Source organism: Pecten maximus, chromosome 1 (genome assembly GCF_902652985.1).
Source record: "Pecten maximus chromosome 1, xPecMax1.1, whole genome shotgun sequence".
Classification (NCBI taxonomy): Eukaryota; Metazoa; Mollusca; class Bivalvia; order Pectinida; family Pectinidae; genus Pecten; species Pecten maximus.
In genome coordinates, this window is record NC_047015.1 from 1,706,225 (window position 1) to 1,720,626 (window position 14,402).

Consider the following 14,402-nt stretch of genomic DNA (forward strand, 5'->3'; position numbering starts at 1 on the left):
TCAAAGGAATTGAGTTCCTGATGTTAAAAAAACAAACAAACAGAAAAATCAAACAAACAGGAACGAACTGATTGATATAAATCTTTTCTGGATCAAAAAATCATTTTCTGATAGAGAAAATAGTGATCACACTTTATAATAATATTTGAAAAAAAAATCATGGCGTGGTATCATATGTAGTCGAATTTCACTTTGTACAAACTGCTTCCATCTATATATAAAATAAACCTTACCAGAAATACTATATGTTTGCATGATAGATATAGTTACCGAATTTAAGTCCGTTATAGAAAATAGAAATAAAAAACATTATATGGGTAACTGTGAAGATCTTTAGTACACATATTCAATTAAATCCAACAACGACTAGGGTATATTATTGGAAGAATGTTAATTTACCTGGATGAAATCATGTTCAAACTTTTAGTTTCAGGAGAAATCTTAGAGAGGCTTATATTCATGTTTCAGCAGTTGTCAGAGATTGATTCCGTAAGGTGGACGTAAAAGCCGTTAAATAGATAAATAAATTGAAAAAAATTGGATCAATCAAACGAAATAGATAAAAAAAAAAAGTTTTTGGTATCTATTAAATGGTTCGACAATACAGCGACATTTTCAAACAGAACTTATGTATGACGGTCAAATGCTACAGGGACCAAATGTATTGCAAACAAATGGCCATCTCATTACATAAACATTTAAAAAAAAAAATGAAGTACTGCAGTTGCTCTAACGCTAAAATTCTTGTGCAATTTTATCTGTTGACAATGTTTTATACGGTTTTTTTCTGTTGGAATTGTATCACAATCAGGATTTCCCTCATTTTTCAGCAAGTCAATATGCAGTTCTCCCTTTGGTTCAATACTGTACAGATAACATATTTGGACCTGACCATCCTCACATGTCTATTGTGTTAATTTTAGTTCATCAAAAGCCGTTTGAATGTGTTTGCACAGTTGTAATATTTATTATGGTTGATGTTAATTAACTTGTTCCAGTCAACTTTGTTGAGTTCCATTACAGGAACGCACCTGTCAAATGTAACTAATTTAGATCCTTTTGGTTTTGTGAAGTAGTTTTAAGGTAGGAAATGAATGTCAGATAGACGTTACAACATTTTAAAGCGTTTTACCAGGGTCATTGTATTAAGATTGTATTCGTGATTAAGATTATTCCGACGCTCAACTCTAAGATGAGTTGAATCTGAAAGAATGAATAACTTAGTCGAGCTATACTAAGTTTGAAGGAAACCCACCATATTCTGATTCAGTTATTGCACGGAAAGACTATAGATGGTATCTTTTCTCAATAAATGGGCCATAAGTCCACCGATGGTTGCAATCGAACATGGTCGAGCTGTTAAGGCATTACAACTTATCAAGTTTGTTGGAAATCCGGCTTGGTGATGTGACATTGTCCAATAGTATTTTATGTGCATTTTATTCCCGCTCGGACGAGAAGATGTGACTTTTGTCTAATAGTATTTTATGTGTATTTTATCCCAAATCCTATGAGAAGATGTGACATTCGTCTAATAGTATTTTATCTGCAATCGGATGAAAAGATGTGACATTTGTCTAATAGTATTTTATGTGTATTTTATCCCCACTCGGTTGAGAAGATTTGACTTTTGTCTAATAGTATTTTATGTGTATTTTATCCCCACTCGGATGAGAAGATGTGATATTTGTCTAATAGTATTTTATGTGTATGCTACCCCATCTCCTATGAGAACATGACATTTGTCTAATAGTATTTTATGTGTATTTTATCCCCACTCGGATGAAAAGATGTGACATTTGTCTAATAGTATTTTATGTGTATTTTATCCCCACTCGGATGAGATGATGTGACATTTGTCTAATAGTATTTTATGTGTATTTTATCCCCACTCGGATGAAAAGATGTGACATTTGTCTAATAGTATTTTATGTGTATTTTATCCCCACTCGGATGAAAAGATGTGACATTTGTCTAATAGTATTTTATGTGTATTTTATCCCCACTCGGATGAGATGATGTGACATTTGTCTAATAGTATTTTATGTGTCTTTTATCCCAAATCCTATGAGAAGATGTGACTTTTGTCTAATAGTATTTTATGTGTATTTTATCCCCACTCGGTTGAGAAGATGTGACTTTTGGATACCTAAGTAACGCCTCGAGCTTGTTCATTTTCCGTACGAAGATTTATAGATTTTCGATACATGTATTTGTAGTTAGGCTTGATATGCCTTGACACCTCCCAGTCTCACATAAATGATGTCAATGGAGGACAATAGTCCGTCCTGATCAGTTGATGTCACTGACCTAGACGCCATGATGTATTCCGCTGTATGTTTGAACACGTTTGTATTGGTTTGATCGACTGAGATATATTCAGTGCACGAGAAAGTGTGTCTCCCAATATTCAGAGCAGGATCTATTTTGACATCTACTTCGGCCTACTTCTCTCACAAACTTAACTTACTTACAATCTGTAAATTTGAAATAGTTCCTTTAGTTAAAGACCTGTGAAACCAGGATAAGACAAATGACCCGATGTGATGCTTCTAAATTTGAGCACAGTTCTTAAAGAAAAATACTAAAGGGACACCACTATTTGTACTGTCGAAACCATTGATGTACAGATAATGGGTTAGTAAAAACAACCTTTCCAGTAGAGTTCTGTTCTGTTTCCCCTCGACCATTACAAGCAGACCAGAGGACACCCTACAATGTTAGTTTATAAAACTGACAGCGTTTATATTTTCTCAAGCTTATATAATATTTTGTACATTTTGAAATAACTTTATTCACTTATTCGTTAACTATTTATATTAGTAATTTGTTATTTTTATCCGATTTATGGTATGGTATTTAGTTATTTAATAATTTCTTTTTCAGTTTTTGCATTTGTAACATATTAAGAAGAAAAATAAAAGATGAAAATAAGAAAATGAAAAAATACGAATGTAAAAACAAATTTCGATATATCTGCTTCATCATTGTTGTTTTATGTTTAAAATCTGTAACATTCATATGTATTCCAAATATTTAATGATGCTTACTAATTGTAATGAATATGGAAAGTGTTGGATTTTTCTTAATTGAATTTGTTTCATTTGTTCATTATCACAGGGGGACATGCTACCTCGCATATGTCACACAAATAATACAATGCAAGGTTCACACTATGTTCAGATAATTTAAATGCTGATTAAGGTCGATTGAGCACAGAGTTAAACGATTTTGTACCATGTTCACTAATGATGACATTGAAGACGTATTTCAACTCATACTTAATGAGTTATATGTTGACTGGAGACCGGGGGACCTTAAGCCTATTACAAATGACCTTGTGTTGTTAACGCACCTTAGTCCTAAGAAGTAAATAAGTCGGGGTTTTTTTTTATCATGAAGTTCAAAACGCCTAAACGTGCAGCATAATACGATGTCTCTCAGCGTATTGTTGGATACTGCAATATAACAATGGAAAATCATATTGTATAAAATGACATCATAGTCAAGTCATTATTGATATTGTTTTACTACAAACATCTTTTTTTAAATACTGAATCAATATCAAACTAGTATGACGTAACAAGTATGTATACCACATGACACACAATACACGTGTAGGTATTGTACTTTTGTAGTACAGGGCATACTATCATTCTATTGTCATCATTATAACTACACTGTAATATATAATTACATCATATTGTAATTAGAGGAACAATAGACATTTACACCTATAGTAATTATGAAGTCTTTTGTCACAAGGATAATTAGGAATGCATGGTTGTCAATAACATTCTACTGTCTCAGTTCTCTCATATAAATAGTACACTACAGGTGTGTCTCTATATAACATTCTACTGTCTCAGTTCTCTCATATAAATAGTACACTACAGGTGTGACTCTCTATATAACATTCTACTGTCTCAGTTCTCTCATATAAATAGTACACTACAGGTGTGTCTCTATATAACATTCTACTGTCTCAGTTCTCTCATATAAATAGTACACTACAGGTGTGACTCTGTCAATAACATTCTACTGTCTCAGTTCTCTCATATAAATAGTACACTACAGGTGTGTCTCTATATAACATTCTACTGTCTCAGTTCTCTCATATAAATAGTACACTACAGGTGTGACTCTCTATATAACATTCTACTGTCTCAGTTCTCTCATATAAATAGTACACTACAGGTGTGACTCTGTCAATAACATTCTACTGTCTCAGTTCTCTCATATAAATAGTACACTACAGGTGTGACTCTCTATATAACATTCTACTGTCTCAGTTCTCTCATATAAATAGTACACTACAGGTGTGACTCTATATATAACATTCTACTGTCTCAGTTCTCTCATATAAATAGTACACTACAGGTGTGTCTCTATATAACATTCTACTGTCTCAGTTCTCTCATATAAATAGTACACTACAGGTGTGACTCTCTATATAACATTCTACTGTCTCAGTTCTCTCCTATAAATAGTACACTACAGGTGTGTCTCTATATAACATTCTACTGTCTCAGTTCTCTCCTATAAATAGTACACTACAGGTGTGACTCTCTATATAACATTCTACTGTCTCAGTTCTCTCATATAAATAGTACACTACAGGTGTGTCTCTATATAACATTCTACTGTCTCAGTTCTCTCATATAAATAGTACACTACAGGTGTGACTCTGTCAATTTACTATCAATAATTGTTGTATATTGTTGTAAATCTGACACATATTTCTATAAACAAGGAACGCTAGTATATGTTTTTGACATATAATTTATTATAATTATATACCTATACAGTTTATCCGATATATACAGAGATATTTGAGTATTAGACGATATAGAAATGACACAATACTTTGTTGATTATAAATAAAGACAATACAGAAGTATTAACGGACGATGTAATCTGATTCATAGTGTGTAAACACACAAGTTTTATACATCGTACATATAAGACATGAACATAAAAAGTTTCGCGCTTATGACGAGGCGCTTTTTGAATCACTCGTGTCATAATGACATGTGCACATAAAACGATGACGCCTCTCGAAACATACTCTCTGTCCGAATACATACTGGTTTTAATTCTCACGACAGATGTGTGAACCTCCAGATAATCTCGTCACGTGAATATCATGTGACAATCCTGTGTGTCCTCGCCCGTCGACTTTGCCACATTACCTATGTTAGTTGATATATATATAACTCTATATATAGAGAACATCTTTGGTACTACATGATCAATAACACAATAAACACTAATATTAACTGGCCTCTTACTCGAACATAGTCATTTAAACATTCATTTTAAGTCGGAGTATCCATTCCAACACTTGCGTTCAAACATTCATCCCCGTTGATATTGAGTGTCTACTCGAACACTGGCGTTTAAACATTTATTTCCGATTAGATCGGAGAATGAAGCAAAACATTGCGATCTTCTTCCCATACGCAACTAGAACACGTGACAGCTTTCATACATCACACTTGAACATATCTGTCTACTTAACACCATTTAAAGATAAAAGAAATGCAGATCATATCAACTAGACATATTTTCGTATTGCCGATAAAACGGAAAACATAATATGATGGAATACCCGTATATATCATGATTGATACGTTTTTGAAGTAGAAGAGTATAAACAAACAAATCGTAATATTGGCCATCTTTGAATTCTTTCTGAAGCTTTTATACCGAGCTTATAAAAGAATACATGAGAATATAAATAAAATATTTTATAAAAAAGGGAAGATTTTACGATGTAAAATATGAAATGAATGACAATCTAGATTTTAAGATGTAAAATATGAAATAAATGACAATCTATTGAAAATATAAAGTAAAAGAGTGTATGATGGATTACAATATTGTATTTTTATACAATACATATTCCAAATTGCCTTAAATCATATTTTGACAATTTAAACATCAGGTAAAGTGGAATTTCACACCTTTTGTCAACGATTTGGCAAGACTCTGTTGGCAATTGTTAGTAATCAGCCTGTTCAGTGTTATACAAGGCCATGACTTGTGATTGTGTCCTTATCAACAGTATCCACGACCAGCTTTAATTGGCTACCATTTCGTAGAGGAATTCATGGCAGCCATCTTGTGTACACCTTTGGATTTCTAGGACCAGGTGCAGGCAAGCAACTCTTCCGTGGTTCTTGACATAAGCGAATCCGAGTTCTGTAAGGTCACGATACTGGTCCGCTGTATAGTTGACTGGAATGTACTGCATCACGCTTGAAAAATAAATCAGGAAACTGAAGTAATATCCAGATGAAGTGACAAATGACAAACATTTGCATAGTAAGGATATAAAACAAGAATTATATAACAAGCTGAGTGTACAATACCGAGACGTACAGAGATTCCGTATCCATCCACAACTTACACAATGACGAAATGTAACATACATTCTCATATCTTATACATGTATACCTAACCATGCTTATTGTACAGTGACCCGAGATGTAACATATATTATATACCCAACCATGCTTATTGTACAGTGACCCGAGATGTAACATATATTATATACCCAACCATGCTTATTGTACAGTGACCCGAGATGTAACATATATTATATACCCAACCATGCTTATTGTACAGTGACCCGAGATGTAACATATATTATATACCCAACCATGCTTATTGTACAGTGACGCGAGATGTAACATATATTATATACCCAACCATGCTTATTGTATAGTGACCCGAGATGTAACATATATTATATACCCAACCATGCTTATTGTACAGTGACGCGAGATATAACATATATTATATACCCAACCATGCTTATTGTACAGTGACCCGAGATATAACATATTATACCTAACATGCTTATTGTACAGTGACGCGAGATGTAACATATATTATATATCAAACCATGCTTATTGTATAGTGACCCGAGATGTAACATATATTCTATACCCAACCATGCTTATTGTATAGTGACCCGAGATGTAACATATATTATATACCCAACCATGCTTATTGTTCAGTGACGTGAGGTGTAACATATATTCTATACCCAACCATGCTTATTGTATAGTGACGCGAGATGTAACATATATTATATACCCAACCATGCTTATTGTATAGTGACCCGAGATGTAACATATATTATATACCCAACCATGCTTATTGTTCAGTGACGCGAAATGTAACATATATTATATACCCAACCATGCTTATTGTATAGTGACAGGAGATATAACATATATTATATACCCAACCATGCTTATTGTATAGTGACAGGAGATATAACATATATTATATACCCAACCATGCTTATTGTACAGTGACGTGAGGTGTAACATATATTATATACCCAACCATGCTTATTGTATAGTGACGCGAGATGTAACATATATTATATACCCAACCATGCTTATTGTATAGTGACCCGAGATGTAACATATATTATATACCCAACCATGCTTATTGTTCAGTGACGCGAAATGTAACATATATTATATACCCAACCATGCTTATTGTATAGTGACAGGAGATATAACATATATTATATACCCAACCATGCTTATTGTACAGTGACGCGAGGTGTAACATATATTCTATACCCAACCATGCTTATTGTTCAGTGACAGGAGATATAACATATATTATATACCCAACCATGCTTATTGTACAGTGACGCGAGATGTAACATACTATACCTAACATGCTTATTGTACAGTGACCCGAGATATAACATATATTATATACCCAACCATGCTTATTGTACAGTGACCCGAGATGTAACATATATTATATACCCAACCATGCTTATTGTATAGTGACGCGAGATGTAACATATATTATATACCCAACCATGCTTATTGTATGGTGACGCGAGGTGTAACATATATTATATACCTAACATGCTTATTGTATAGTGACCCGAGATGTAACATATATTCTATACCCAACCATGCTTATTGTACAGTGACGGTAAAGTGGATTTAAAGATGAGAAGATGTACCTCAGACGAAAGGCTGTGGTGACTGTGCCCTACTTTCACCATCATCATCGGACAGATAGTTGTCTAGGAAACCAAATGCAGCAGATACTTGCTTTCCTGAAATATTCAAACAATTCACAATCTGTCAATTAGTTGCATGATGGTAACACCTACTGAGGGGGGGGGGGGGGGGGGGGGGGGGGGGGGGGCATTTCTAATAAGTTTGATATACAGGTTTACGGGTCTTTAATTAGTATAATATACAAGTGTACTGATCTTTAATTAGTATAATATACAAGTGTACGGATCTTTAATTAGTATAATATACAAGTTTCTCGCACCTCGGACAGGGAAATCTCACGTGATACCCAGTGCTAGATTTTTCTATCTCGTCCGATCTGTCTGGTACCTTTACCTGAGTTTTGGCGGAATTTTAACCCATTCATGTATTCATCCGCGCAAGTGACGTAATACTCTCGAATCGGTGAACAAGTGCACAAACCGCAATGCAGTATGTACTATGCATTGTTTGGTTGGTTGTTGTTTATTATTAAAATAATATGTACCGATTGATCATTGTTTTTCTTCTTTGATATAACCGAACTATATTTTTACGCGAAAGGACTGAATTCGAAGCGCAGATGAAGTGGTTAATCGGCTTTGAACCGGGAGGCCCCAGACGGGATACTCTTACACTCTAAACGCATATATAGATGGGTTGTTATTATACAACTAGATATATGTAAGAGGTGCGAGAAAAAAAATCTATTACCTGTAAGTGATCGAGTTCGGGTTATCTCAGTCTCGGGCTAAGATTCTGTAACATCCTCGGCTAATGCCTCGGTTGGGATTATGTTACAGAATCTTAGCCCTCGACTGAGATAACCCGATCTCGATCACTTAGAGGTAATAGATTTTATTAGTACGGATCTTTAATTAGTATAATATACAAGTGTACGGATCTTTAATGGGTCTGATATACAAGTGTGCGGATCTTTAATGGGTCTGATATACAAGTGTACGGATCTTTAATTAGTATAATATACAAGTGTACGGATCTTTAATGGGTCTGATATACAAGTGTGCGGATCTTTAATGGGTCTGATATACAAGTGTACGGATCTTTAATTAGTATAATATACAAGTGTACGGATCTTTAATTAGTATAATATACAAGTGTACGGATCTTTAATGGGTCTGATATACAAGTGTACGGATCTTTAATTAGTATAATATACAAGTGTACGGATATTTAATGAATCTGATATACAAGTGTACGGATCTTTAATGGGTCTGATATACAAGTGTACGGATGTTTAATGAGTCTGATATACAAGTGTACGGGCTATCAATTTATTCCATTTCAACAAATCTTATTGCATAGATAATACAAAAGGATAAGACGATACGACAACAGGCAAGCGGATATGCAGGCGTACGGGTCATTAATGGAATACAGGTGTACGGGTCATTAATGGTAAACAGGTGTACGGGTCATTAATGGTATACAGGTGAATGGGTCATTAATGGTATTCAGGTGTACGGGTCATTAATGAGATACACAGGTGTGAAAGTCATTAATGATATAAACAGGTGTACGGGTCTTTAATGGTATATACAGGTGTACTGGTCATTATTGATATAAACAGGTGTGAAAGACATTAATGATATAAACAGGTGTCCGGGTCATTTATGATATGAACAGGTGTACGGGTCATTAATGGTATACAGGTGTACGGGTCATTAATGGTAAACAGGTGTACGGGTCATTAATGGTATTCAGGTGTACGGGTCATTAATGATATAAACAGGTGTACAGGTCATTAATGATATAAACAGGTGTACGGGTCATTAATGATATAAACAGGTGTACGGGTCATTAATGGTATACAGGTGTACTGGTCATTAATGGTATACAGGTGTACGGGTCATTAATGGTATTCAGGTGTACGGGTCATTAATGGTATTCAGGTGTACGGGTCATTAATGATATAAACAGGTGTACGGGTCATTAATGATATACAGGTGTACGGGTCATTAATGGTATAAACAGGTGTACGGGTCATTAATGATATAAACAGGTGTACGGGTCATTAATGGTATACAGGTGTACGGGTCATTAATGGTATACAGGTGTGCGGGTCATTAATGATAAACAATCATCCTTACCATCTGTGTTACTTTCAGTCTTCTCCAATTTACGGTGTTTGGTGCCAGGAGACGGAGCATCCTTCCTTGCTGTGGAGCTGACGATTTCGTCCGATGAAAATGCTGGATTTGAATGTGAATGTTTGGAAGATTTTACATAAGCCCTTGCGACACCATCAGTTTTCGTGCTAGATGAACTATGTCTATTTTCAGGTTTTTTCAATTCACCTTTGTATTCATAAGATCGCACGTGCACACTGCCACGCTCGTCGTCATCACTGACGGGAAGGTTGAGTTTCAGTTCGTCCTGATTCCGCCACTTATTGCTGAGTTCGTGCTCCCTGGATTTCTCTTGCATTGCACGAAGTTTGGCACTATCGGTTGCGCACTGTGTCGACAGAGGCTGGTCGTTAAAGTCTAGAGATTTGCTTTGTTCCTCAGAGTACCTAGGACCACCCTGGGGAGGTGGAGGGGGCGCCTTCTTTTGTCGATTATGTACCTCCACGGATGCAGTTCTTCCTCGATCCTCATTTCGGGGTCTTTCCTCTTTCCTTGTTCTCTCAAACGCCGGCGATTCCCTTCGTTTGCGTTCCTTCTTTCTCTTGGTACCTGTGAGATCACTGTGTGTGCGTTTGACCTTCGACCCCTTTCTGACCGAGTCCTCATCGTTCCTTCTATAATTATGGTAGTACTGCTCCTCATCCTGGTACTCCACTATAATAGAACGATCTGCACAAACAAAACATCAACATGTAACATTATAGATTGTGTTACGGCGATCCTCGCATACTGGACGTCCATTTACAAAGTGAGAAGAACAGAATACTGTAAACGTACATATTTTAGCGGTAATTTTATTTTAGCGCTTTTCGCGCTGGAAGCCTTGCGCTAAATTATGATTGCGCTAATTACTTTTTGTACGTTCCATTTCTATAGAAAGTTCTGTGGATGCGCTAATTCATCATTGCGCTAACTGGCTAAAATCTGCAAATGCGCTAAAATTTGATTGCGCTAAAATAAGTACGTTTACAGTACATCATATAGAATACGAGATAAGAATGACATAGATGCTATGATAGAGAATAGCCGAGAGTACTAATACCGAAATACTATTAATAGATATAGGCTAGCTAATAGATTTACTCATATAGGAAGAACGTGGAAATATTGAAGAACAAAGGCAATCTAAGTTGGCATATGTTCATGCATTTCGCTTTCGTTAATTATTCCTTCACATTTACATTACCATTGAACTATAAATGACGTATACTATTGTTGTTATACTAGCTGTACCTCGCTGTCCGCCGAAGTTGTATGGGTACACACCCCCGTGTACACCCCCGTGTACGTAGTTGGAGTTGTATGGGTGGTACACGTGACTAGGCACCTGTTGGCTGTGGTACAGCTGCTGCATGTTCCCCTGGTACACCATGTGGCCATTGGCCGCTAGAAACAGGCGGGTACGGTAATTAGTCAATAATTAATTAATGCGATACAGTGACTCAGCGAGGTTTAAGGTAGTGTAGTATCGATTCTTGCATAATTGTCAAGAGGTAAGATCAATGTTTTCTCTGGGAATTGATTAGCGACTACTACAAGCAGAGTTCAGTAACGAAGAGATGGAATATAACCTACAAGATGAACCTAATGACGTCACAAGGAAAATCAAATTATGTTTTGTCTTAATATGAAAAAGGCAAACGAAAATATTTTTATAGAATGGTAACTTTTGTAGGTCTGAGGTTCCTGTCAATCATAAACGATAAACAGGAGGAAATATCCCCATTCTAAATAGTATATATCGAGTAATTCATAAAACTGCTTCAAACTGCTGTCTCGTCCTTCTTAGGCTCCTTGATGCATTATTCATAAAAAGACTTTGCATACAGTGTCACCTTGCAGCAAATACCTTCCAGTAATTTAAAACATTAATTACATATTTCTTAGAAGTAATGTCCACCAATTTAATAACAGTAATCACATTTCCGTCATACGATTAAATGTCTATAGCAGTGACTGATGACAGAGAGAAAACTTGTCCTAAATGTCATGTCCTGTTACCTAATTAGAATGTACAGGTCGTCTAACATATTGGGATATACTCTCTAACTCATTCCATCATTTTTATTATTCAATATTTTAAACACTGACTTCTATCTAGCTTCACTGATGATTTTTTGATACATACTGAATTCATCACTGAATTGATAAAAAAAAAATAAACAATAGACAATGAAAAAAAAAGAGTAAAGAATAAAATATAAAAACAATGCCACGGTGACACGAACACCCAGTAAAACAATACAATACAAAACAATGATAAAGGAAATCAGCGCGGTATGTCACACCACACGGCGTACGTGCGTAAACCCACGGTTTACTCGGCAGATGGCGCCTAAGTGACGTAACATCCGGGCCCCAATCACAGTTTGTTTCCAAGCCCCAGTCACAGTTTGTTCACATTTCGACAGATTTCAAAACACTTGCTAATAACACACAAATATAGAACTGCTTACGTCCGGTACAGAATAACATGATGTTTACCTACAGAACCTTTACTGTAGACCTGTCTTAATGTATTAATTTTAACAAAGTCCCTACAGGGACGGTGGTTATATATACATCAAACCCTTATGTTCAATATTTACAGAAGAATCTGACGGAAAGCACTACCTCCAGTCTTATACAATCCTGTGAATAGTTTGTATACTATTCACAGCATTCTCCAATATAAGTAGTTTGTATACTATTCACAGCATTCTCCAATAGAAGTAGTTTGTATACTATTCACAGCATTCTCCAATATAAATTTTGCGCCATAATGACATCAGTACGATATTACTGTCCCAGGACTAAACACAGGCTCACAATAGCAATGTATTCGTCACCCAATTTAGCTCTATAGTCAGGTCAGAACACAGCCATTTCAGCGTACATACAAAGCTTGTTAATTTGTATACAGATACAAGATATATATGTATAACATCATAATTATGCACAACATAATTTATACAAAACAGTTCAACATTTTCCATCACAAACGACATCACATGCACGGAACTACAAAAACATGCCATTCAATATATGGTCAGATCTACCAAAGGTGCGAGATAAGGTAAGCATTGGACAGGACATCAGATCTACCCAAGATGCGAGATAAGGTAAGCATTGGACATCAGATCTACCCAAGATGCGAGATAAGGTAAGCATTGGACATCAGATCTACCCAAGATGAGAGATAAGGTAAGACAGGACATCAGATCTACCCAAGATGAGAGATAAAGTAAGACAGAACATCAGATCTACCCAAGATGAGAGATAAGGAAAGACAGGACATCAGATCTACCCAAGATGAGAGATAAGGTAAGACAGGACATCAGATCTACCCAAGATGAGAGATAAGGTAAGACAGGACATCAGATCTACCCACGATGAGAGATAAGGTAAGTATTGGGCAGGACATCAGATCTACCCAAGATGAGAGATAAGGTAAGTATTGGGCAGGACATCAGATCTACCCAAGATGAGAGATAAGGTAAGACAGGACATCAGATCTACCCAAGATGAGAGATAAGGTAAGACAGGACATCAGATCTACCCAAGATGAGAGATAAGGTAAGTATTGGGCAGGACATCAGATCTACCCAAGATGAGAGATAAGGTAAGTATTGGGCAGGACATCAGATCTACCCAAGATGAGAGATAAGGTAAGACAGGACATCAGATCTACCCAAGATGAGAGATAAGGTAAGTATTGGACAGAACATGCGTGATACAGGGGAGAAGACCAGGTAAATATTACAGGCTGACAACAGTAAGCGGTGTGGGTTACAGAGACAGCTGAATACGAATTCTAATGGAGCAGTATCAACTTCTAGGTCATATTAGAATATAATTAGGTCCAGATTGTATCGGATAACACTTGTCCATTCTTTTGGTGGGGGATAGTAAAATCAAAGTCATTCAGAGCGTCGTATGAATTGTAGATTTCATTACCATACAAATGTACATAAGTAGGACGGCATAGCACGACACAGGCAGTCCTACAGTATACAGGTAGGGACAGATGTAGGACAGGTATTCATACAGAATACAGGTAGGGACAGATGTAGGACAGGTATTCATACAGTACAGGGATAGGAACAGATGTAGGACAGGTATTCCTACAGTACAGGGATAGGAACAGATGTAGGACAGGTATTCCTACAGTATACAGGTAGGGACAGATACAGGGTAGGCAGTCCTACAGTATACAGGTAGGGACAGATGT

The 14,402-nt window shown here is 36.0% G+C and overlaps 1 protein-coding gene across 6 annotated transcripts in view; it reads right to left on the minus strand.

Annotated features, from left to right (window-relative positions):
- Positions 1–5,519: 5,519 nt before the first annotated feature.
- LOC117321971 overlaps positions 5,520–14,402 on the minus strand; it is a 37,331-nt gene continuing 28,448 nt past the window's right edge. For all 6 annotated transcript variants that reach the window (XM_033876626.1, XM_033876617.1, XM_033876639.1 and 3 more), the window contains 4 exons: positions 11,426–11,578; positions 10,154–10,861; positions 8,006–8,101; positions 5,520–6,260 (listed from right to left, as the gene is read on the minus strand). In XM_033876626.1, coding sequence (XP_033732517.1) covers positions 8,007–8,101; positions 10,154–10,861; positions 11,426–11,578 — 956 coding nt within the window. In that variant the 3' untranslated portion in view covers positions 5,520–6,260; position 8,006. The remainder of the gene's footprint in view (positions 6,261–8,005; positions 8,102–10,153; positions 10,862–11,425; positions 11,579–14,402) is intronic.